The following is a 27,173-nucleotide window of genomic DNA, read 5'->3' as shown; positions in this document are numbered from 1 at the left end:
GCCTGAGCTTATTCTTAGGTGCTGTCTTGAGAAAAGCCAAACCAAACCAAAACTGGGGCACTCAGTATTTCCTGTGATTTATGTAGCTTTTTTTTTTTTTTGTGGATGAAAACCTTTGGATTTATGCCCATTACAACTTACAAAATTTGTATTAGAGGGACTATAAATGAAGTGGGCAGCCTATAAAAGATGTAAAAAAAACAAGTAAAAAAGGTTGATCAGGTTCAAATTATGCTTTTGATTGGTATTTGTGACTTTGTCATTCTTTTAAAATATAATTTCAGCCGTGTTCACATCACCTCAGTCACCTTGGCACATTTGAATGGAGCTTACAAAGTGGAAGATGGGGATGGAGATGTGAGAGACCCATATCTGAAAGAGCATAATGTTAAGACTTACTTTGTAATCAATCCTAAGGTTAGTAGTACTTTTATTTTGTGGCCAGTCATACTTGTTTTTGAGCAGGACCACTGATCTCTTTATTGAATAATTCACTACAATAAGATATTGGTGAGAGCTATTACTGATGCCTACAAGTATATAATATTTGCGTTTCAAATGTTTCCCGCTCTTTGGAAATAAGTCTCTGATATTTCACAGCAATATCATTAAGAATTGCAGGTTCTTAGCATCTCTCCATTTATAAGTCCCTAATCATGGAGATCTGGGGTGCCAGATGATGCTCTGCTGCTTCAAAAGGTCATGAGCACACAGTCTGACATCACCTTTTATCCTCTGTCAACCAGGGAGAGAAGCGGAGCCCTCAGCACCACATTCGACCTCGGCATACTCTCGATGGAGCCAAAATGAGAGCTTCTGTCCGCATGACGCGGTACCTGGAATCCTGGGGAGCAGCCAAGCCCTTTGCACACCTGCACCACAGGGACAGCATGACCACTGAAAACGGCAAGATAAGCACAACAGTAGGGGCCTACTTATGTCATTTCATACAATGTAGCAATATTTGAAAGGACAAAGTTGCTCACCGCTAAATATCTGGTTATTTCTGGTAGAAGAAGATACATGCATCTTCTTCTTACAGGGCGTAAACCCAGTGAAGCTGTTGGGAGCTTTTACACTGGAATGGGAGCTTTGGATTATAAGGAGTCTCTGAATTATAAGGAGTCTCTGAATTATAAGGAGTCCAGCATACTTCCTAAAATACAAAATTTGACTCTCTGAGCTCATACCCCCCCCCCAAGTCACAGCATAAACCGTGGCTGCTCTTCATCTTGTGGAAAGATATTTTGAACTTAATGCCAGAATGAAACACCTTTAGGAAGGAAGTCCTTTGATACAGAGAAATTCCTTGAGATTTATTGACTGTTTAGCTACATTCTTCATTTGGAACATGGCCAAACCTGAAGGAAAGGCTGTGAAGTTAGACTAATCCCTGTGGTACCTGGAGTGGACTTTATTAAGAGTTCTCCCTGAACCAAACCCATACTCAGTGTAACATCTACCTTTTGAAGGTTCACCTACAGCTCATTAGCCGTGGTTGAAGACCTGAGTTTTAGAGTACTGTAGTGTACAGTTGTATCTCTTACAGCAAACAGATTTGTTTTTAATTTTACTAACAATGTTTTACTGTTGGCACTAAGATGCTGTCAATCTACAGCTTGTACGTTGCATTATCTTCTACTTCTGAAAAGTGAATGCGTAAATTCTGACAGTTTTCAGCATTGGCATTCAGTTTTCTTCCTGTACAAATGAGACATATTCCTGTTCAATAAATATAGTTCATCAGACTGTGGATTGTGACAGGTTCATTACAGGAAGTACCCAGCCATCACTGTTAATCACAGGATAAATGTGGTTGTGATGGCTGCTGTTGCTATTAATTAAAAAATAATGACCATTGTCTGTATTTGGCCACTCAGATCTATTTTTTTCAAAAACACTTAAGGCTGGTTTTTGCTGAAGCTGGCAAGAGTTTGGGCTACATCCAAATGGTGGTGGCATTGAAGTCTTTCCAGTAAAGCATAACACTCTTGGATTCAGACTGTTGTATTGGTTTATACCGTGTTTATACTGATAGATGAGTTGTATTCCAGGTCACTCCATCTTCCACTTTTGGCTGGATTTTTCTTTTAGACAGTTTCAATCTAATGCTAGAAGTATTTACACTAGTAACTTTTCTCCTTACTTGACCCTGTTTTCAACACTATTTTTAAAGCAACTTAATATTATCATAGTCTATTGTAATTAATAGAGGTCTTCTTGTTTGTTTGTTTTTTCAGGATGTTCCCATGGGGCAATATCATTTTCAGCGTTGCAGAGAGAGGTAAATCAATCTTAAAAAATTGCTCATTCATAGAAAGTCCATATAAATAAATATACATTCATATGTTTTCAAACACTGAGGGCCATTTCTCATGCAGACTGGTGTTTTTATGTAAGAGCTCATACCTGTTACATAAAGATGGGTTAAGGAAACACATTTGACAGACATGTTACTTATGAATTGCAAATTCACTTTCTGATAAGAAATAGCTTTATTCTGAATTGGTATGTTGGTGACCTACTACAAACCAGGTACTCAGTGGGAAGAAAATTATATATAGGAAAACTGGGAGGAAGCCCAGAGAGAGGTAAGAAAAAGGAAGATGGAAGGGGCTGTTAATAATTTTTCTTACAACAGCCAATATTATGTACTAAAACAGACATTTTGTATATTTGTTTAATTGCTTTGTATTGTATTGTGGGTTATTATTTTAAAGTCTTTAGTGTGTTTGCAGTAGTAGACATTCAAAAGGTATTTTGTGGTCTTTTATAGAGCTCCTGCCATAGAAAATGTTTGCAAGATCACAATAGCTTTAAGTTTTCATGCTCCTTCTTGGTACTTTGATGACTAGGGCAAGATGGTAGTATCATAAATACTGTGAAGTCTTTGAATGAACCTTTTAAAGTTCTGTATTGTTATTGTCTTTGGTTCCTGTGCAATTACCTACAATATTGCTAAGTTCCAGAATGTGAACAAGTTCTGATTCAACATTCATGATCCTAATAAAAAGAGTCTAATTCTAAAACTGCACGTTTACATTTGGACAGTATGTCCAAAGAATTTCTGCCAGTCAATGAATTGGACTGTGGCATTTGGAAATACTGCAGTACTTGAAGATTCTGAGGTGTTCTTGGTTTTGTGTTTCTAAGAAACAAAAAATCTAAACCCATTCTGGTGATCCTCTGTTGGGTTCATGTTAAGCCCAGTAAAAAAAAAAAAAAAACAAAAAGCCATGCTTTTTTTATCACAGATGAGTTACAAGGCCCATAGAGAAACATAATGTATGCCTGAAAATAATTTCAGACAGTGCTCAGTTTTCTTATTGAAAATAGTAAAGTATTTCCAAGAAAAGAAGAGTTAGCAGGAATTTTGTAGAGAAGACCTATTATGCCTCAGTGCACTAATACATTGGGCTCATCATACAATTCTGACAAGGTTTTTTAAAAATAACTGCAAGAAACAGGAATGCTTATGCATTTATGAATGCTTTATGAATTTGAGCATATTCCCATTCTTTTTCATGAATTCATAACACAGTGGAAGACTTTCTTAAGACCAGAATTTCTTGAGCTCTCTTGGTTTTGGTTTTTTATTAAGTATTTGCTTGTGTTTGTATATAAGTGCTCCCTAATAGTTAAGCTCTAGATTTGTGAGTGTGTGTCAGACTGTAGCTTACGGTAGTTTTTTAAGAGCTTATTATGAAAGTCATTGTACATGATGCCTATAGCTGTTATTGCAGAATAAATGTTGAAAATTTATAATAAACTCACAAGTTTATGATAGCTGTTGTTTTTGAAGTAACTTCCCACATTTTTTGTTTCAGAACAAAATCACAGAAAAGAAGGTTTGAGGAGGAACTGAACGAGAGGATGATCCAAGCCATTGATGGAATCAATGCCCAAAAGTATGTTTTTATCCTCTATCCTTTGTTGTCTCTGTCCATTCCAACTTTGACATAAATCTGCAACAGAGGGCAGTGTTTAGTATTTTTTGCTCCCACATGCACACCAAGTCTGAAAACAGTAAAGGTGTCACTGGCATAGGAAGCCCTGCACGTTTTGAAGATAGGCTGCAAAATAACATTTTTTACTATATAAGACAGTGCCTGTGAATCATGGTGTGAAAGAGTTATTGACTTGTCTTGATCTTCCTGGCAAGGGGAGTTTGCTCTGTAACTGTTTGTGTCTGTGGACTCACGGCTGTAACACGACAGAGTTATTTTACCTGAGAGCACAGAAGTAAGACACAAGAAATAACTGGCTTGGGAATCAGACTGATGTGAAAATTGATGCTTCCCAATTGTCACAGAAACAATTCCTCAGAATCATAGTTTAATGTCTCTCTGTTTCAATTAGTTGATTGATTTCTTAGAGAATGCTATTCTTGATAGCATTTTGGAATTGCTGGGCGAGACAACCTGCCATGTATTTTTTTGTGTGACCTAGGAAGAGCTGGAGGCAGTATGATCTCCGTTTCCTGGTAGATAGATAAGGCAGTGAAAGAAATCAATACTAGCCCAAAATAAGTGTTCAAGCTTCTTATATTTCTCTGATGAAATAAGGGAATTGCCCTTCAAAAATGTGGACAATAATTGTGATAAATTATGTTTACCCCCCCGCTTCTGTTACTCAGAATATTCATCAGCTGAGTATTACACCTAATTATTAAATATTTGTATGTCACATTTCAGGGTTTTTTAATCTTTTATTTCTATTAAATGGTACTTGGATTTAGAAAAATGTTTTTCAGTAATTTTAGAAGAGTGTTGATAGTTACAGGTCATAGAAAGAGCACAGTGAAAAGGGTAGGCCACGTGATAGGCAAAGCCTTTTGATTATATGAGACTTGCCTAAATCAGCTGTGTAAAGTTTGGCATTTTTAAGTGTCTTTAGATACACTTGGTCTGATAAATGGATTTTAAAAATGATGTTTTGATGTCCAAAGTAAAGAATCTGTACAAACGCATTAAACACTGGTATGACTATACTGTGTGCTGTTCTATCTCAGAGAATCCCTGTCTTATCTAATCAGTACATAAAATTCAGAGAAATTTGGGGATAAAAAAAGTTTCTGAAAGAGCTTCAGCGCATTTTGTGAATTACAAATGGAAAATTGCAGAAAGATAAGAAACAATCTTATATATCAGAAAGGCTGAATTTCACCTTAAAAAACTAGATTCTCTACCCATCTTTGTATTGATTTGCTGAATGAATCTCTTGAAAGCTATGATTCAATTGATTAATACCTGGGAATAAATTGTCAAAAGTGCTGATTCCTGAATCATCAAGGTAATTCAATAATATTTAAACTCTGTGGAGGCTAAGCACACAGAACAGTTAAATAAAATATTCCCTACATTTAGGACACAAAACTAACCACATTTTTGTTTTCTTTATAACTGTGCATATTTTCACGCCTCAATTTTTCATCTCTAAAATGAAAATAACATTATCAGCTAGAGCAAACAAGCAGTTGTGAAACTAAACGTTTTGCTTCTGTGAATCAAGAAGAAAACTTTTAAGAAAATGTATGAGAAAACTGGCACTTCTAGATGTTTTTAAGTGTGAAGTTCAGATTGTATAGCAAATAGGTCTATGACTGAATGAAGAAAAGTTAAAAAAACCTTTTTGCAAGAGTGAGTGAGGAACAAAGAGCTCCTGTGCCTCAGCCATTAGGGTGTAACATCACACTTTCTCCATGTGTTCCTTCTCCCTGGATCTTGAACAAAACACTCCTGGCTCAAAGGGCCTGTCCTGCAAAGGCAGGGGATGAGCAGCCCTAGCTCTGCCATCTCCAGCCTTAATGATTGGGGAACTCCTGTAGGACATGGGATGGAGGGATGGCGATCTGCTGGCAAAATATATACCTACGGGGGGCTAAACTAAAGCCACTTGGTCACTGGTGAGTGGGTTGCTGTGCTAAAGGGACACGGTCTTTGCTCTTCTTTCATTTCAGTCACAGTGGCTGCTCTGTTCCATGCATAATTCCTTGCTGTACATTGCCAAGCAGCACAAGCCCTGTGAAACCACACACCTCTGTGGGTACAGGCAGAATTCAGATGTCTGTCTGTGTTGTTCCTGGAATTGCAGAAGAATCTAAGCCAAACTTTGGTACCTAGCTTCCCAGGAGACACATCTTCATGTACTTGCAAATACTTTGGCAGCTTTCAGGCTCACCACAGGGTCAGGCTGAAGGCAGAATGTCTTAGCCCTTATCTCAGTGCCAAAGGTGTGTGGCTTTGTGCTCCCTCTTCTGTACTTACTCTGCACTTCGTTTGTGTTGTAATGTTTCCCTCATCTCAGACCTCTCAGCCCCTTCTGCCTAAAACCAGTATAGTTTTTTTCTGAACTTCAAAAAAGAACTAAAAGCTTCTGAAAACGTGAGCTTGTAATGTGGATGATGAGGCAGCATGTGCTCTAAATGGCACTACTGACTTCCCATGTGATCAAGTGTGTAACCAAATTAGGCCCTTGGGAGCAGATCTGCAGAGAGAACTTTTTTGCAGTGTGCTGATGGTAATTAAATCAATCCACCTGTCAGATACCATAGAAAAAACAAGAAATTAGTTAACTGTTTAAGGAAGAGAGTTACTTCTTGTTTAATTTTTGTTACTAAATGGAAAAAGATTTGCATTTTAATTTTCAGTTTACCAAAAAATGTTCTGCAAACTGAAGGTTTGCTCCAGTAGATTACAGCTAGACACAAACAAAATTGTTCTGAATGTACACCAGCCTTGCAGTTCCCTTTCTTCTCAGAATCCTAACTATGATCATACATAGATGGGAACCATTGCAGAGCAAACTGGGAAATATATTTTTGAATTAAGCATTCCGAGAACTGAATGTGTTTACAGACTCTTTTTTAAATGAAACTGATTGCACAGAAGCAGGGACAGTCTACCAGGCAAGGAAACAAATATTTTTGATTTCACAAATTAAAGCTAATAGCTTACATTCCACTCTGTCCACTCCTGTTTTCCAGGATATTAATTTAGGATATGTTCCACTGTTACTTATTTGCATTTCAGGCTGTCAGTTGAGACATTCCCTTTTATTGAGGAGGCATGAGCTGCACTACTAGTTTAGAGCCTAATTTAAAGTTATTGCTGGAAATGTTGGAAAAAAATCTCAGGCCCTGCTGCTATTGTTCAAGCTCAAATACTGCATGTCCACAGACCTAGTCTGCCTAAGTAATTTTTTGTTTTCAAATTTGCATTGTGCTCTTGAGGTACAAGCAGCCCTCTTGACATTTAGATATTCTATATCTTTTCAAGTGTCCAACAAAATAAATGCAGACTTTCATATTAGAACATCTCATTTTATACAAGTTAGGTCAAGCTTTTGTCAAGATTCACTTAGTTTAAAATAGATTTGTTGTTTCAATGCAAGTGTTTATGCTATTTCTTATGGTAAAGCAGGGAAGAAGATACATAATCAACAAAAAGATTTACATCTACCACTGCAGTACAGGGCTGTGGTCGAGACCAATACAGTTCAAAGACAAACTCCCTCCACCTCTTTTAATGTTTGTTACATTTTTGTTTGCAGTAGGAGTTTGTGAAGTGCAATTTACCTACCCACCACTCCTGCATATTGTAGCAGTGTACTTCCTAAAGGTACCTTGAGAAGAACTGTTTTTGTCTCTGGTTCTCTGCTGCCTGATGAATATACTGCAGTATTTTGGACATGAGTGAAATACCACTGTTGGAATTACATCATATAATTCTAACTCTTGATTCTCTTTAGGAATGATCAACGGAAGAGCAGTTGTTCATCTGAGCTTTTGTTGCATGTGTACTTCAGCAACTGAAGTCAAAATTGAGAGGGGATTTGTAGTTTCCCTATTTTACTGTCCATGAAATTCACCATATGCATTGCAATACATATGACCTTGCATTATTTCAACTGATTTTCTTATTTTGCATTTCAGTAATATAAAAGGACAGGACTACTCTATTCCTGTGTCAGCGATAATGTTCCTTTTCTCTTCTAGGCAGTGGCTTAAATCTGAAGACATTCAAAGGATATCACTTCTTTTCTATAATAAGACCCTGGAAAAAGAAGTAAGTTATTTTCAATAAGTTCAGTAAGTCAGGCCTTTTCGTTTTTTTATGGCCCTTTGGAGCTTGAGTGAATTTCTACATACTGACACAGCTTCAGAAGGAAGACTGGGGAGTTGCCTCTTTCTGCTTTCTCATAAGCATAGGGCACCTGATGGCTGAACAGCTGTGCTCTCCTTCAGGGCAGCAAGAGGAAGGTTTGACCACAACTGGCTGTATAAATTAGTGAATTTGATGAGAGGGGGCTAAAGGAAGCATTACCATACTGTGCTCACACTGTCCAGCAAGTAACCTCTGTGTCCCACGTGGTGGTCAAATACATACTTAATTATTTTTGTAGATATCTTTCAGTTCAAAGCATCTGAAATGATTTTCAGATTCTTTCACAGCTCAGCAGAATAGTTGTTACAGCCAGCTGACAAAGGCATGTGTTGCTTGGCAATGCCTTGGGGTGGAAAAGGTTTCAAGGCTCCTGGAGCCTGTTTAGAAGACTTCATAAGAGAGAAGAAGCAAGACCTGGTGTGGTCTCATCCTTAGTGTTTGGGGGTTCACTGACAGGATCAAAGCTGTGCCTGGCAGCACACTGAGAGTTTAATGTAGGTGTTGCTAACCAATGAATTCTGAAAGAGAACTTGAGAGAAAAACATCATATGTGTACTTTGGACAATGACTTGGGAGAAAATTTGGGAGCTAAGTTATTTGGCTGAGTCAGTGTACTCTGTAGAAGGCTAATCTCCTCTAGATGTAGAATGCTGTGAAGCAGCAAATAGCTAATTGTTATTTTTGGATCCACCTTTTTAATACCTTTCTTTGCCACCTTTTAATGACTCGCCAGTCCAGTCTTGACTTTAAAGAACTTAGTGAGAAATCTGCTTTTGATTTAAACAGAAACTTTTCTGGCACTGTGGGATGTGAAAGTACAGAAAAATACTAAAGCAAAATAATTGTTTAACCTAAGGAATGAGTTGCCTGCCTTCATTAGGAAATGTCTGGAGAGGTGTGAAACACTGAAACAAATTTAAAAGTGGATTGGAATTCTGTGAAATATTAATAGCAGCCCAAGGTCCAAAACTGTTGAACAGGACCACAACGTATTTGACAGGTGGAAAAGCAGAACTTGCTGTAAATGTATCCATCAAGCAAAGACATATTTGTGCTTTGTAATTCAGTTAGATGAGTGATAAGAATTGCTTTTAATTTGTTACACAATGCAAAAGTGAAAAAAACTGCTGTGTTGCCAAAGTCAATTCCTACATACTCCTGTAAAGTTTGGTGCACTGGTTTCATAGGCAGAACTTGGCATTAAGCACAGACACACGTCTGTGTGCTTGTGGTTGGAATGCACAGCTCATGCACTTTCCATTTCCTGAAGTTTGCAACTCAAGCTCTTTGTGATAATAATCTTTGGTATATTTTGTTTTAGTAATTAAATCTTGAACTTTTATCCTTTGGGGGGAAAAAACTAGGATAGGGTAAGTAACTTTAATAGCTACTTAGATAATTTCCCTTTGAGTGCTTAATTGGTTTCAACCTAGACATATCTCTCTCAAATAGCAGAGCAACTCTGATAAATATTTCATTGCTTAAGTCTCATGTCTCTAGACAGACTAATTAGAGATAAATAGATTTTTCTCATGACGAAACAGATCAAATTGACTCTCTCCTAAGAATATCAAGTGTTTAGTAATAACAGTGGACATATGAGGCCTTTTAACAAAGACATAAAATATTTTAATTGAAGTAATAATATAGGTTCAGGAAATACCAGTGTAGTTGCTAGCCATGCTCTGTACCATAGCTTATGCTTTGCTACTTTTTGTGCTCAGAAGTTTCCTGTATAAATTAATGGTACTTTTTTTTCATTATTTCAGCTCACTCAGTATTTATCAATAATTGAAAATCAGTGCGAGGAATTAATCATAAAGAATTCTGGAATCAGTGAAGAATGGTTGGCAGTTCCTAAAAATGTTTTAACATATGTTTTCACTTTTTTTTGGTGGGTTTTCTTTTTTTGGGGGGAGGGGGATTATTTTGTTAATTAAACTTTTTATTATGAATTTGGGATAGTCTGTTTGGTGGAGGAACAAGGAAAAAGCATTTGACATGGCTGTTCTTCAATAAGCAAAAGGATTAACACTATGTCAGATAATCCCTAGCCCTGTGTGAGTGGATGTGAAGTCACTGAAGAACAGGAAATTTACTGTAGCTAAAATCTGCCTATACATGTGTGCATCTTTAAGCTGAAAATTCTGTTAGGTGATATTTCATCCACTTTGCTAATTGTGTTTTTTTACATTTGCTTTTATTTTCTTCTAGTATCGAGCAACTACTCTGCCTGCATTCAAGTATTACGTGACTTGTGCCTGTCTCATATTCTTCTGCATTTTTGTTGTGCAGATTCTGGTGTTGCCAAAGTAAGTGTTATTTAATGTCAGCGTGTTTCTATGTATACTTGCTCATTAGTGTTAAAAAAAAAAAAAAAAGAAGTAAAAAAAATTTGGAATTGTAAGATTACAATGTCAATTCATGGAAATTAAATTGAAAAGACTGGGCATTTCAGCCAGTTTTTAAAGTTAGGCTTGTTTCTAACTTTAGGCACTGTTAGAAGTGTTGTGCCAACCATTAGTATAAATTCTTCATTCCTTTTAGTTTTTATCTTTGCAATTAAAAAGAAATGTGACAGTTGGACATTGTAGTGGGAAAAAACGGATTATGGATCTGGAAATGTGATAAATGAATATATTTGACATATCACTGTGATAAAACTGCTATATTAAGCATGAAAAAAGAGCATTAATAGAAAGAAAGTATATATTTATAAAAATAATTTTAGAATATTAAAATCCATTTCTTGAATAATTCTTTTAACCCGAACTGATACATTATGAGATGATTTATGTTTGTGCATATTTTAGAAAGGCTGAAAACTGGAAGAAAATTCAAATAAAGGATGTTTTATTAGACTTCTTAAAATTAAATTTTGCTGTTGATTGTTTACATAGTGGAAAGTTGGTATTGGTTTTATAGGAATTGTTTCTAAAGCCAACACTTCATAGTCCCTGTCATACAGCATTTCTTAACTTGTAGTCCTTTCTTCTGTAGAGTACTTTTAGGATTATTATTTGTAACCACAGTTGATTGATTGGTCTTGTTCTGTAGTATTTACTCACATTTTAATTCAAAGCCAGAAGAAACTGTTAGGACATTATAAAGTGACTTTCCATACTGCAGACTTGCAACTTATATAAAATTTTATGGACTGCTATTCAGATGTTACAGAAGCAGTTTCCCAGCTAATTTCTAAAACGGAGGCACAAGTCAAGGGACACTCTTCCAAGCATTCAGCAGTATCTTGCATATGGTTGATTCTGACTTCGGGCATTATTAAAAATACAAAATTAAGACACATGCAAAATTTTATTTTACAGATTCATACTGTATTTTGATAAGCAAAGGAATTAATTCAGGGAAATTCATGTTTTGCCAGATCCCAAAAGCCAAAGGTGAATCTAACTACTCCTGTCCAGCAGTATGATGTTTGAATCTGTTTTTTGGTTTTGATTTCAGTCATGAAAATTAATCTAGATTTATCGTCTACCTTGCATGTAGTAAAATGCTCATTTTTTGCTTTATCCTTACTATGTCACTTAAACCAATTGTTTAGCTCATTAAAATATATCAGAGTATCAGTGAACTCTAGGGAGCTGTATTCAGCTAAAGAAATGTCCTCCAGCTTGCTAATATTTCTGGTATTCAGAGCAAAAAACATATATGCTTTATCATTTTCATTACCAAAAGATGTTAAATGTCTTACGATCCTTTTGTAAGGCTGCATACTAAATTGTAAAAGCAAAAGCGTAAAATCAGGTATTACCAACATGAATGGTATTCAGCTTCAGGTGGTTTGTGGATTATTTTAAGAGATGCAAAAATAGAAGACAGAAAGGCAAGGTAATATACAGGCACCTGCATCTTTTCTGGAAAATTGGTAGCATTGCAAATTTAAAAAAACCCAACACCACCCCCCCAAAAAAAAAAGTTGAAAGATCACCAGTGTATGTAGTCATCACAATGTAACTTAAATCGAACATACTCCGATGCTGCAAATGTTATTTCCTACTAAAATTCTATCTACCTTTTTGTTTTCTTCCAAAAGTTCTACAGGATTTTAAATGGTGATCTAATGAAGACAGGGAGATGAACTAAATCTGTCACTGGGTTTTATTGATTCACTATTCCACTAATCTGGTTTTGCAGTAGTGTAATATCATTGATTTCTGTGCAGGCACACAGCCTGCTACTTAAAAGTAGATTTGGAGATATTTGATGATGAATAACATTCAGCAAGTTGCAGGCACTGAGTAATATCTTCATGGTCACAAGACATTTTTTCAAGGCTGAAATAATTTATTAATGTTTCAATTTTCTTGGGGTCAGTAAAATGATGTGCTGCTTTAATAATAAGCTTTGTACAAAGTGGTAATTATAAATTTAATCAAGAAAACAATATCTTGGGGTGAAATGTATGATGAGGACTAGGTCTTCATTGGCATTGAAATGAAAGCAAATCTGTATCATTACATTTCCTTGGAAAAGGCCTGCAATTGCTCTCTAGAATTCTTGGTTTAACAAGTGAGAGAAGTATCTCTAGTAATTCACAACAGCCCTACACTCTTTATTTAAGCAAACAGGCAACTAACACAGAAGTGGTAGTGTTGGTTTTTTGAAATGCAAACTGGTGAATTGATGAAAGTTTATTTCTATTAAACAGGAGATACTTCTTACAGTATTCAAGCAAGGGATTTATTAGGGACTACATTTAAGATTCTTCCCAAGTCTTCACCCTCTGAGGCTGCTGTGTTCAAGAAACTCTGTCCTTTTGTCCTGAGTTATGCCAAAATAACAGTTGTGGTTAGGAGGCCTTAATATAATATTTTCGATCAGGCACAAGTGAATTTCTTCATAGGAAAGGTAGTACTTAAAAGTTTCTCCAAAAGTAGGCATGTAAGTTATCAGATGGTGTAAATGAAAGAAAACCATCATTACTAGCTATTTTTCTGCTGTATTTAAGCAAACAAACAAACAAAGAAAACCCAACAATTCAAGTGGAACTATAAAACTGAATTGATGTTGTTTTAACATTGAAACTGCCATACAGCCTCCATTGAATCCTTCAATGGCTTAGTGAAAGTATCAATTGCTTTAAGAAGTAAATAGCTCTTACTAGATGCCAAAAAGGTCTGAATTCAGTATTGGCTTGTAGTGGCTTCATCATTTGCAATGGTTTCATTATGGTTTTATCACCTCAAGAGAATTTGCAGTCCAATAGCTCTGAACATGGATATAAATTACCTGACAAGCTAAGGAAATTCTCTGCATCCCATAAAAGGAACTGTGCCATAAGTCACATATTCTCCGAAAAGTTACAAAACTGTAGAAAAAACCACATTCTTTTGTGCATTTTTCAGTATCTTCCTAAATAAATTTCTGTTTTTCAGTTAAATTGTTACCAACAAGATATAAATATGTATAAATACTTTTTTCCAGTCTTGTACCACTGATAAAAATGGATTCTTCAAAACAGATATTTGTTAATGAAACCAGAAAAATGCAAGTTTAGCTAAGATCAAAAATTATTTAGCCATGGAACTACCTGAAGCCTGGGAAGTTGTGATATTGTTTCCTCGGTTTTAAACTGTCCCTCTGTAGGTTATGGTCAAGGGTTGTCCTGTCTGGGTTTCTGGTGGGGCACTGTAGCAGAGAGTAGAATGAGGTCATTCCTTGAAGCACAGAAGAGGCAGGTAAAAACTTACCTGGCTTATGCCATATCAGGTGCTCTTCTGACTAAATATTTTGCCTGAATATGTCATTGTAATGGATTTGATAACTCTACACAACAAAAGCAAGATTAGTTTACTGTAAAGACCTGTACTGGTTTTGTAAAGTTCCAGTGACAAAAAATAAATCATGTTATGGCTTTCCTACCATCATTGCCTCAAATTAGACTCGTTGATGGTGGCACTTAATTTTTAGTATTTTTCTTCCCTATACAGCATTTTCAGCTCACTTCTTTTCTTCTAGGAGCAGCATGAAACTATTTTGTCTTAGCCCAACTGAAGCAGAAGTCCTGCTGTTCCCAGAAAAGTATGGGGTGTGAGGAGCAAAAATACTACTTGTTTTTCTCTGGTTTCACCACTCAAATCTGTATTCTAAGATACCACTTTTCATTATCCTCAGTCCTTTTCTCTTTGTCCTGTTCACCTTGCTTTGTAATTCTTGTGCCCCCTCAATAACATCATTGATTATGTGGAACAGCTACAAAGACCTTTTGTTCTTGCCTGTTGCCTGGGAGATTAAGCACTCTTTGCATAAGCTCTTTTTATGCCATGTTAATTTTATTTCTCTTGCTCTCCAGTTTCTCTCACAAACATCTTCACTCCTTCTTCTAAAAGGATGCACTACATACTTGACTGATAAGGTTATTCTTGTGTTGAGTAATTTTTTAGGGTGTGCAGGCTCCTTTTTTGTATTCTTCATATCAGAGAAAGAATAGCTATAGTTTGAAATGTAGGAATGGTTCCTTGAATGTTAATGAGGGATATATATGATTGGAAGTGTTTATGCATATATAAAAAACAAACCTTTTACTTATCTCCTGACTTTCTTTCTAGTTTCCTAGGGTTGGTTTCTTTTTTTTTTTTCTCATTTTCTTTCGTCTCTTCTGTTGCTTACAGGATTTTCAGTTCCTAAGACCAGAGACTAGTGCTAATACTTTGATATACAGCTTACTGTCTCACTCCTGATGAGAAAGTCTTGGAGAACATGCATTCATAAGCAATAATGATCTTCAAATGACTTCCAAAAGAAATATTTTTTCATAATTAATATATGTTGTGAATTGCCAGTTGTTTGTTTTTCATCAGCTCCCAAAATCTGATGCTTAAGACTTAACATATAAGAAATTCTCTTGATGATTGGCAGGGAAGTTCATCAATTACTCTCCAAAATGTTTTTAATGACCAGATTGGTTGGTGATGTTAATGATTTTTTGTTCTTTCCTAAAAATAGCTTATATAACACTGTTGTTAAAACAGATCAAAATGTTTCCTAATGTTTCCATGATATAATGTTTTATAAAGTAAGATGTTTGCTGATGCTCAAAGGAATAGAGAGATATTTTTTAATTCTGTTTGCTGGTGATCAAAGGAATAGAGAAATATTTTTTTAATTCTGTAAAAGTGTTAAATCTGGGAGTGAACCTGAAAACAGACACTCAGGTAAGGGACGTCATGACTGCATCTTGTTCCCTTGCTTAAACAACTCTGCTGATCCAGAGCTTCTGGTCTTCTCTTGGCATTCATTAAGCATAATTAGGTTGCACTGCATCTTTCCCTAGACAGATGTGCAAAGAAGCTCTCACATGGTGCCTGATGTAGAAATTACGCTCTACTATGGTATTTCTATAGAGAGATTTCCACGTCTGCAGAATGAATGAATGAATGAATGAATGCACAGATTGTTACTGTATCCCTGTGCACTGTGTATCCAGGGATGCTGCTTTGGCTAGATCTTCCTGTTTATAATACACAACAAAAGGAGGAACTGGAGCTCTGAGTAGGGATGATCAGCATCACAGATATTGCAGGTTCTGCTGCAAGACACTGAAAATGGACATCACTGGCCTGTGCTGTTTTTTGCCTTTTAGGGGTGAATGCACACTACCAGAAAATTTATTTTGTATATCTATTAGACTCTTTTATTATAAAAACAACAACATAAAAAAGTAAAGCAATAAGTATCTTCTTTAATATAGGCTTCCTAAAGTCAAAACAAAACAAAACATTGCTGCTGTTAATTTACTTTGTCAGTATATGTGTGGAAATTATTAGCTTCTCCATTATTGTAATCCATTATTGTATTAGCTTCTCCATTATGGTAATAATTTTGCAAAGTCAAAGGTAATACCAAATCAAACATTCCTGAATTGCGAAAATGGCAGGGGAAATTCCTGTCACCCCAGTGAGGATTGGAATTGGTTTTCCATGGTGTTGATGTATGGAAGTTGCAGCTTGCACATAGTAAATTCTCACATCATCAGTATTATAGACAAAGAAATGTTTTGCTACAAATGTGCAATAAGGAAATTAATACCTGTTTTCCATTTTTTCTAGAACATCTATACTTGGAATTTCATTTGGGGCTGCGTTTCTCTTGCTTTCCTTCATATTGTTTATCTGTTTTGCTGGACAGCTTTTGGTAGGTATTCAAGGAAATCTAACCCATTAGTTAATGGTTTCTTTGAAATAACGTGTTCTGATTTTGCTGAGTCACTCTGCCTTTGCAGAGTAGCAGTTAAAGGGAAAAGGCTCAGCACACTCAGCCTTCTGCAGACATTGTTTTGTCCATGTTGGTTTTCTGTGAAATGTCCTCATTTACCTGAAAAGCAGAAAATGCCAATGCAGTGGTTGTCTGTATTGACACTAATATTCTGTTTCTCATATGAAGCTAGATCATCTGAGAGATTTTCATTATTGTTTGATAGATTGCCTTTTCAAAATTTTTTGCTACTGTGCTTACAGGAGGTGACTTGTTTTATAAATGCTTTAATTTGCGGAACTGTGTGTTTGTTTAAGTATTGTATAAGACCATTTTCTGAGTTAAAAAATATTTCACCATAAAAATTTAGTTTGAAATATAAAAAAAAGTTATAATAAATTTCCAGTTGTGGCACTGAGTAGTCCAGGTGTTATTATAATGCCTATTAGTGTATGCAGTATTGCTCTGAATTTCAGAATTTAATTCAATATTTGCACAAACCATTCAGCATTTCAGCATGTCCCCCTTTCAGTTATTCTCAAATAGATCCAACATAGAACTCCATCTATAATAAGGAGTTTCAAGATTTGTAAGTGAATCCAGCCTAAATGTGGCATCCCCACTTCTCCTTCTCTGTCTTTTCATGAGCTCCCACAGAGAAAACTGAAAGATCTTTTATGAAAAAGCACATGGGAAAGACAATTACTTCAGTATGCAGTAAAACAGTAAGAAAAGGTAATTAAAGACAGAAACAGAGGAAGCAGGATTTTATAATTTCTTTCTCTTCTTTTGTGAGGCTTGTAATTAACCAGAATATGTTTGTAAGAAAATATAATTAATGTACATTTCTGTACATTAATCAGTTGTATTTCCAATAAGTTCGAGATGCTGCCACTTCTCAGGAATTAATCTCAAATATTATGCAATGATAGTCTTAACTAGTTTTAATCATTAAAGTGAGGTCTTAGAGGTATTGCTATTACTTAACAGCAAAAATCACTTCTCATGTAATGTTATACTTGATGGCTGTTTGTTATTGATAGTAAATTGAGAGTAAAATGATGAAGTCAGAATACTGCTCTTGAAAAAGGAAATTAAAAAAAAAATCCTTCAAAGAAAAGCCAGCCTTTTCCTGTAGGAAAAAGAGGTGCTAATGAAATGGCATCAAGAAGTGCTGGCATATACACTCTTCTGGGGCTTTTATTTATAGTGTTACTTAGGAGGAATACAAACACATTTTTCCGCATTAAAAGGGATGGCTGAGCAATACCCCAAGTCAGAGTTGTGGAATTGTGCCACTTGAATAATATCTAAGACCTATTTTCGATGCCTTATTGCCCATGTCACATAAGTACTGTGAATAGTTCCCAGGAATGGGGACATATCATTGCATTTCTGATGACTTGCCAGTTGTCATGTTCTAACCTAAATAAGTTGAAGAGGAGTTATTTATGTCCATGTCTTTGTGAGTTCAGCTGCTCTCATACAGAAGCTATGCTGCTAAGAAGGTTTCAGAAAGTTCGGACCATAGCTGATACAGTGTTGTCTTTGCTTCATGAGCATGATGTAGTTCTTGAGGTGATGGGTGAGAAGCAGCTAACAAAAGAAGCAGTAGGCTTTTCTTTCCCATGTTCTCTCTGCAAGATTTCTTCCTTCGTGTCAAAATTCAAGTATTGTTTTGCAGCTTTAACCACAGTGACACTCTATGTTATATTTCAGTAGCATATTTGTTACTCCATCTGATCCATAACTGTGAATGTTTTCTTTGTGGAAGAGAAAGTGTAAGATTTCCAAGAACCTTCTATCAATATCTGACTTTTCACACAACAGTGACAGTGTTAACAGAAATCAGGCTTTATCATCGTAAGGCTGAATTGGTTTGGGTTTATTTTGGGATTTTCCACACTTCTTTTTCTAAAGAGGTACATTTTGAATTCCCTTATAGAAGTCATGCAGTAAATGGGGATTTGCTTGTGTGTACATGCACCTGCACACAATTACCGAGTTTAAAATCACCAAATATCTCTCTTCTAAAAATGCACCAAAACATTTTTTGTGTCTGTCTGGCCCTGACAGATGAACTGTGGTGGCTTAGCTGTGGGTAAGACACCCACCCAGCTGCTCACTCACTCTGCCTCACTCAGAAAGATGGGGCAGGAAAATAGGAAGAGAAAGCTCATGGCTTGAGATGAGGCAGGGAGATCACTGACCAATTACTTTCATACAAAAAGCAAACTGAACTTGGGGATAATCGATGTAATTTATTGCCAATTAGAACAGATTAGGGCAGTAAGAAACAAAAACAAACATTAAAGCCACACCATTACTCGTCCCTATCCAAAACTCAGCTTCACTCCTCTGCTCCAGAGTCCTCTACTTCCTGTCAGGCAGCCCAAGTGAGTGTGGAGAGTGGTTGGTACACAGACATTTCTCTCTGCTGGTCCTTCCCTTCACATTTCTATCCTGCTTGATTTTAGGGTCTCCACAAGCTGCAGTTCCTTCAGGAGCACCGCCTGCTCCAGCACGTGTCCTCCGTGGGCTCTAGTGCAGTCGTCTGCTCCAGCATGGAGTGCCTACTCCTCCAACCTTGGTGCTCCCTCTGCTGCTTCTCTCTTTTTGTTCACTTCTTCTCTCTCTGCCCAACATTTTGGGCTGTTTCTTGCCCAGGGTGCCCAGCCAGGGTCAGGCCCCACCACCAACGTGAGCACTGGCACCTGGTACATGAACTTGCAGTAGTAGTCAAATATTTACAGGACTGTTACAAGGTTTATAGAGCGGGACCTGAAGTGCCAGTACAGACAGCAAAATCTAGGTTCACACTGGGACACCTGGCTATCACTGTGCTATGTGCTTGTCTTAGTGCTTTTGACATTTTGCACTCTCAGTCTTCACGTATTATAAATCGCCATTGCCACCACAGAGTAAGTCCCACAAAAAACCAAAATTGAACAAATTTCTCGGTATTATTTTCATTTCACTGGCAAAAGAAAAAAAAAAAAAACCATCCAGACTGTAATGCTAAAATTACTAGCTCTTATGGAATTTAATTACAATATTGTAAGAAGAGATTTATGCTCACTGTTTCACTCTGAGTTTATTAATTGATTCTGCTGTTCAGCAGCACTGCAGTGTGGTCCAGCTCAGTCTGGTGTGGTGATATCAGCCATTAGAGAAGAATAGGAATTTTTCCATCAAACAATGCAGCACAGTAGTAGTACAAATAAGGAAGTTTCAGACTTCCAGAGCCTGTCTTTGTGGTGTGTTGTTCCCTGCTGGTCCTGGGCACACAGGCCAAGGGCAGGGAGAGCTGACAGTTCAAACATAACAATAATTTGTCCATAGGCATTAAATCTTGCTCAATCCCAGCTAAAATGACATATATCCTGAAACTTGAAAGGAATTTATATATTTTATGTACTCATTACTTCTTTGGCCCTATTCATTTTTTTTGTATCCTTTTTTTTGGATAGTCACCATATTCAGAGTTAAGATTATGAGTATTCTTGGTCATAAAGATCCTCTTTGTCTTACGTTTTCATATTTTAAATGTAGGCTCTTCTTTTAAATTAATTTTGAATAGTTTCTTTGAATTCTCCTTGGGAAGTTTCCTTTCCGAGTAGAGGGATAGAGAACAGTGATTGTCCTTCAGCTCATGTATTTTCTGTTCTCTTGATCTGCTTGAAGTATAGGTGAGTTCATAGAATGCATGTGAAATGCCTCAGACCTGATGAGTGTTAAATGTGTTTTACCTCCTGCGGTGAATTCCGGGAAGCAGACATCTGGTACCTAAATGATACACTGGAAAATGTAATGTATTCAGTAGAAAAACAAAACAGCCTAAGCATGTAAAGGAAAGAATTTTGGGATAGCTGAGGTATCTGGCCAAAGAAGTATTAGTCTCAAGCAGATATTCCTTATGCATTGATGCAAGTACTGTCTCAAAAATCTCTTTACATTACCTGGGACATACATGCACTTAATTGATATGACATACTCTTTGTTCCAGTTAATTTCCATTTATATGAAGTAGGTTTTTTTATACCTTGCAAACCAATTTGACTACTTAAGCTAACAGAGAAGACAGAAGTAATACTATCTCATCTGAACGTGTTTATTGTCTCTCTTAAATACCGAATTGAGTAATGGAATTAGCAGAACACAATACCAACAGAACAAACAGAAGAAAGTAACTGGCTTCACAGCTGAGAAAGATGTTCTGATTTGAGGTCACCAAAGCATTTGATGAAGGGCAGCCAGTACATGAACAGTCCTGTCCCTGCCAGAAGAGAGCGCATTATTTACACCACACCAGTGTATAAATCTTTACCTTTTCTTGCAGTGATTTGTATTTCACTTTAAAGCAATTGGCACTCATACTTAGCAGTCAGAAGGACTCTGTACATTTAAGGTATTTAAATGCTCTGTTAGGAAAGGAATATCAGCACCAGCACTACTTGGAAATTATTTTCAATCTGGAATTTTACCTTGGTGTGAATGTCTCTTAATGCAGATATACATGAAAAATGTAGGCCCTTTAGTTCCTTCAATAATAAGACTTTGCTTGGAAATTAAAACAGGGATGGTGAGAGGCAGGGAGAACTTAATGAGGCACTTTGGCACCTACAACAGGGTCCATGAAAAAGGCTCATCAATCCTAAAAGACATTCTGATGAGCCTCTAGCACAGGCACTACAACAGCAAATCCATCACCACTAACTTAAGTACCATGTTCAGACTTCAGGAATTGTTATAAATGTACTGATTTCAGTAACAATAACCCTTTTTCTTACTCAGCTTCTTGAGTTAGATGTTTATGACATGAGTTACATGATTGAAACCAGCTGAAGAACTTGCCTACCTGGTGAAAACCACGAGTTCCTTATGTCTCCTTTGCCAAAAACTCTGATTAAATAATTTTTTTAATGCAGCAATGCTGCCCTTTAGTGTCTTTGTCCATTATGACATTGTAAGTTACTTTCAAATAAAGAAATACCCAGGTGTGCTTCCTAATAACAACAGTCTAGTGTGTGAAAAATTTTCCCCGCGGTTATTAAAAATGCAGGAAAGCAGAGAGCATCCAGATTGTTTTCAAGGGTTTTAACATGTATTACCTGAGAGTTGATATCCATGATGTGCTAGCATCTCACTTGGAGATCAAGACTTGCTCAACGTAGAATGTAGCATTCACAATTCCTTCCTTTAGTTCAGTGCAGTGAGCATTGTCCTTAAAATGTCATTCAGGTTTGATTTTTCTCAAAGCCAGCGGCTCTTTAAATACTTTCTGAGAAAAAGAAAAACTTTGATAGGAGGGACTGAGAACATCTTAACTTAAAATAGCACGTAACGCAGTGACTGTACATTTTCTTGAATGAGGAAAGAAGCACAGGAAGTTCCAGGACTGAACTCTGCCTGCCTAAAGATGTATTTATGCAGGTCACTGACATGTTGTTTCCTTTGAATGACACAGTCGAAGTGAACCATTTTACCATGACCCATTGTCATCATTTACACTGCCAAGTATGGTGAAATTAAAAATGTGATACTGACTTTAGTTTTTGCTGTTATTTCTTTGTTCAGGATTCTAGATTTTGTCCAGCCTGTTGCATGACATATAAATTGAGTATATAAATTCATTTTCACTTGAATGCATTTTGTATGGTTCAAAATGCCTGGCTTAGATTTACAGGTGCCACCATGGAATTCAAAAGCTTAGTGTTACAGTACTTATTTTAGAAGTACTTTGGTCCTTTTTGTTAACATTAGGAGCATTAGTAAGTATGTAAAGTAAAAGCTTGTGTTTATATAGCAAAATTCCCCTTCTCCAAACTCAGGTCAGTGTAATTGCTGTCGGCAAGTTGTTTGGGCCTAAACTTTGGTGTCTTCTTCAACTCTGAGTGCAAATGAGCATGTAAAAAAAATCTGAATTTTAGTTCTCTTGGTTTTATTATTTCCAACATCAGTATTGGTAAAATATTGAGTTGTATTTGAATGCAAAATGAAAAGATCAACAATAGAACTATAGAATATGTGATTCACTGGCTTTCTGTAAATAAGAAGTTTTCAGTGAAGATATTCCAACCTCAGCTAGCATGTGAAGGAGACGTGTGACAGCTCTTGCAACACTGTCTTTCATCTACAACATAGCTGTCACAATTAATTCTCGCACTGGTTCCTTGATCCCACTCAGAAAGACAGCATTTATTTTATTAAATGCTGAAGTAGGGTTTTGTGTGTGGAAAGACAACACAGGATACATTGTAATGTCCTGAATATTCAAAATAAGTTATTACTCATTATCATGCTGTGCTGTCATATCAGATTTAACATGTTCAGATTAAAAGGTAATACATTAGTCACCTCATACTACAAATACCTATTATTTCTAGTTGGGAAATTATAAATACTGAACCATATTCTGCCAGCTCCACTTAGAATAAACATTGTGATACTCGCTAATACTACTGAGATCTGATGTCTTATCCTACTTTCATGCTTTCAAGAACTGATTACTTTTGTTCTTCAATTTCGTTCTCCATTTTATTCAGAAAATTGCAAAGGAGGCATAACATTTACAACAAAAAATGCATGATGTAAGCTATTGAATCAGCAAAATAAACCTGCATATTTCTGGTTTTGAGAGTGAATTTAATGATTACCCTGCGACTCCAGTTCTGCTTCCAGGGATTCCCCTAATTTGCAGCAGTGTTAAGCTGCTGCAGTTGTACTACATTAGGACTGGATCTGGACTGCTCAAAAGTGAAATGAAATTCAGCAAACCTGTTAATTTACATAAAGAATTATTGTGCAGCAATGTATTCCTTCACATTTTCCAAGGAATATCTACTCAGCAACTTAATGATTTTTAGGGTTTTGTCACAAGTTTTCCTTTCAGGACCCTCACTGGCATAATAAACAAGGTGGGCATGGCAGTTGTACCAAATAAACAGGGGTTTTCCCCTCCAGAACTCAGAGCTGTGCATTAAACAGCCTGGTAAGAAATACATCACTCTGTTATGCTTCTGTTAAACGAGTGGAAATAACTGTCTACAACTTCATTTTTGAAGTTGCACTCTTACCATCACTCACATTGTTCTTCAGGTTAGAGCCAGCAGTGTCTGTAGTTTTAGCAGTAGCAATGGAAATAGAGGGGAGGAACTTTGTGTCTTTTTGTGTTTAATTTGATTAGCTTCTCATCAGTTAATACAAACACAGTAAAATTCATAATAAAATATATCTGGTTTAGACCAGATAATTTATTTTCATCATTAGCTTAGTTTCTTGGAATTTCTAATACTAAAGACTTTCCTTGAACAGTATAGCTCCCTATAATGTAATTCAGAAAGAACAGAATGTACAGCTTTATCTATTATTATTTATCTATTATAATTTCTTAACTATTTTATATTCCTAGTATTTTCTCAGTGCACTTGCCTAGTTTTGTGTCTAGTGCAACTTAAACTGTTCCAGTTGTTTCTAAATTTCCAATAAAATCACAGAACAATGTAGGCTAAGTTGTAGTAAAGCTCCAGGAGAACTCTAATAAGGTAAAGAGTAATTAAGGCACGATTTCATGACTGTTTTAATTTGCCATAAATCCATGCTCCCTGACTCATTGGGTTTTAGGCAGACTAGACAGATAACTGAATGATTCATTTTCACCCAGATCCATTCCCTTCATCCACTGGAACGCTCCCCTTCTGTAGCAACAGCAGCAATCAATGCTTTGTGTTTTCTACTATATTGATGGATGGCAATGGATGACAAAACTTTTCTAAAATCTATGTGTGGATTCAAATTATCTTGAAATTTATAGTGTATTTAGGGGTGAAGAAGAAGGTTGGGAAGTTCAAAAAGGCTTTTGAGCAGGAAATTTTGTTCAAAAACGCAGGTTCTATTGAGTTTATGTATTTGGGTAGGTGTTTAATATGAAGGAGGAGTAATGTGTATGTAAAAAAATAAAAAAGCTGCTTGTTTTTTCCCTTTTCTTTGTCCATCCTTGAGAATCCAACGGTTGCTTTTACCTTCCTAAAACTGAGCTCAGAAACTTTCCAATTCACTATGCAAAACTCCCTGTCATAAATAGAAACAATATATAAAAAAGCTCTGCATAAAGAGTGGATTTGTCCAAATAGTGTATAATTAGGAGCAAAATACTTATGTGCAGTATGAAGAAGACCTTCATGCAAAATACATCCCATGTGTTGGGTAGTGGTGTAATTTAGCATGATGTGCCATAGCTATTGAGCCTGAACAAATAAATCAGTGCTGTAAGTTAAGTCCTGTGTTTGGTAGATTTTTATGCTTGAGTTCTCATTTCTGAGACAGCTTGAGTTCTCATTCCTGTGCTTGTATCTCTGCTGATGTCTGGGGCTGGGGTGAAAACAATATACAAAGAAATCTCCGATAATATGAAGTAAATTGAGAAAACTCATTGAAAAAGCGAATTATTTTTGTGGGGTTGTCATGTTCCTTAACTTTTCTTTGCCTTTTTTACAGAGGTTTCCATAAAACTGAATTTGACATTTGGAAAGGGCACAAGATGCTTCTAGGCAACCTTATCTCCTCATTGCTAAAGTTTTGGGAAAATTAATGTTTATTGGATGTGTCACAAATTGTTGTTTATTCTTTGTGAGCCTCTTGTGCCTCTAGGCATTATGCATGTATGAATGGAGACTGCAATGTCTTCTGTGAAGCAGATTCAATGAATCAGAGTTTTTTATTGTTAATTTTTATTACTATATAAGAAAATTTTTCTATTCACTGAATACTCTTTGTGTCAAATTTTAAGTTCAGTTTCCTATGAAATGCTTATTTGCCTTCTAGGTAATTTTAGGGAAGGTTGATTTGCTTTGCTGAATGATTTTCCATCTAAAATTAATTATAAAACAAGACTCAAAAAAAAACCAAGAAGGAAAACCCTGGAATCTGTCCTGTTTTGTGGGCTGCCAGGGAAATATCTAGCCTTTATTCTGTGTCAGATTTTGCAGAGTCATTATTTACATTTTGAAGTTTCCAGAGGCTACTATACATGACTCTTTCAATTCAGTTGAGGCAGGTCAGTTCATTTTCATGGGTTTTGATGATGTTAAAGGCAATGACACTGCTGCCAACTCTGTATTTTGCTATTATTATAATATATATTGAATGTTTAATAGGGTACTTGCAAATTATAATTATTTAATGGAAGTGATATTATGGCAGATATTTAAAATAAATTTTACTTTATTTTCATGTTTAATCATGATCTGTAATTCTTGTGAGACTGTAAGAGTTAAATAGTTCAGTACAATGTTTCAAGATTAATGCTGCCCTCAGTCTTGAGATGTCTTAATTCTACCCTTGTTTATACTAATTAAATATACTAAAGATTTTTTTCTCTTTTCTAAACTGTTTGCACTCAGCAATGTAGCAAGAAAGCATCAGCTTCATTGTTGTGGATCCTGAAATCATCTGGAATAATTGCAAACCGTCCTTGGCCAAGGATCACTCTTACATTGACAACCACTGCTATAATATTAACCATGGCTGTATTCAACATGGTAAGGGAAAAAAGGGGTAATTTTTCCTGGGTTTTTGTTCATTTAAGATTTGTTGTTGTTATTCAGTATTTTTTAAGATGTTGAATTTGTGGCCTGTGGCTATGCCAGGAACCTATGTGATAAAAATTGCTACAGACAGAAAAGTAAAGCGGAGCAAAAAAAACCCATACTGTGTAATGGAGACCTCTGCAAGCAGGATGCTCAACAAGAGCTCAGACCCTGGCTACATTTGTTATTGGAGAATATTATATATGGTGAATAAAAAATCAAATCCCAGGTTTGAATTGTACATCTATGTACAATCTATGCATTGTCATAGTCATCTATGCATTGCTTAGAAGAACAGCACTGCTGAAAGAATTGAGTATCTCTTCACAGGATGTGTGGAAGACTTTGTGTGAAACAAGCTAAGCTCTATTCAGTTTTGTGATGCTCCTCTGCTGATCCCAAAATTATTATAATGTATACATTATTGATTTCAAGTGCCTGTCTTTTTTTTAAATAAGAAAAAAATTCAAAGTTACATGAAAACTTCAAAAGTACTGAACTACAAGTTTGTTAGGGTGTACATCTACTTAAATAATTTCAACCTCTGCTTTTCTCTCCTAACAGGGAAAATCCATGTAATTCTATTATTCATTTGCAACTAAAGCAATTATAGAGTAAATCTGCCGTTAGTGTGCCTAAAGCATGAATCTAAATGATCTCGTTTATTCTGAAGGGTCTGTTGTCTAATAGGATGAGAAGTATATGGGATCAAAAATCTTCCTTTGTTTTGTCCTGTTGGCTAAGGCAGATTCTGTTCATAAACCTGTGAAGGTGTTCCAGTTCAGTTCTGTATCTGCAAAATGGGAACTCTAATATTTATTTAAGTAATGTTTTCATTACAACATTAATGCATAGATATTATTCACTTTTCAAGTGAGTGAGATTCACATTTCAGTGCTTTTGAAATTGCAACTCTAATGCTTCCATGGGAAGCTGGTACTTTTGCTACTTAGGGTTCATAAAGGACTTAGAGATTGATGATATCTACACTGTTTTATTTGGTTTTCCCACATTTCAGGGGACCCTCAGTCAATCATGCGTTACAGTAAGTATTAAACTTGTCCAAATGATGTAATGTGAACACTTTAAATTTCTGGTAGAACATTCTCCCCATTTTTGTTGATAAATTTACCTAGTCTTGTTCATGTTGGTTTTCTGTTCCTTTTTTTCTCCTGTTTTTTTTGAATGAGAGGAGATAAACTCAAAA

The 27,173-nt window shown here is 36.1% G+C and overlaps 1 protein-coding gene across 1 annotated transcript in view; it reads left to right on the top strand.

Moving 5' to 3' along the window:
* ADCY2 (adenylate cyclase 2) overlaps positions 1–27,173 on the top strand; it is a 202,186-nt gene that overhangs the window by 140,496 nt on the left and 34,517 nt on the right. Inside the window, exons 9-16 of the mRNA XM_085052161.1 lie at positions 285–417; positions 747–923; positions 2,241–2,284; positions 3,828–3,908; positions 7,997–8,066; positions 10,380–10,477; positions 16,235–16,319; positions 25,781–25,918. Coding sequence (XP_084908287.1) covers positions 285–417; positions 747–923; positions 2,241–2,284; positions 3,828–3,908; positions 7,997–8,066; positions 10,380–10,477; positions 16,235–16,319; positions 25,781–25,918 — 826 coding nt within the window. The remainder of the gene's footprint in view (positions 1–284; positions 418–746; positions 924–2,240; positions 2,285–3,827; positions 3,909–7,996; positions 8,067–10,379; positions 10,478–16,234; positions 16,320–25,780; positions 25,919–27,173) is intronic.

This window comes from Lichenostomus cassidix, chromosome 2 (assembly GCF_008360975.1).
Source record: "Lichenostomus cassidix isolate B80296 chromosome 2, HeHo_3.0, whole genome shotgun sequence".
NCBI lineage: Eukaryota > Metazoa > Chordata > Aves > Passeriformes > Meliphagidae > Lichenostomus > Lichenostomus cassidix.
The sequence above is the reverse complement of the archived record's forward strand: the minus strand, read 5'-3'. Positions and strand labels throughout refer to the sequence as shown.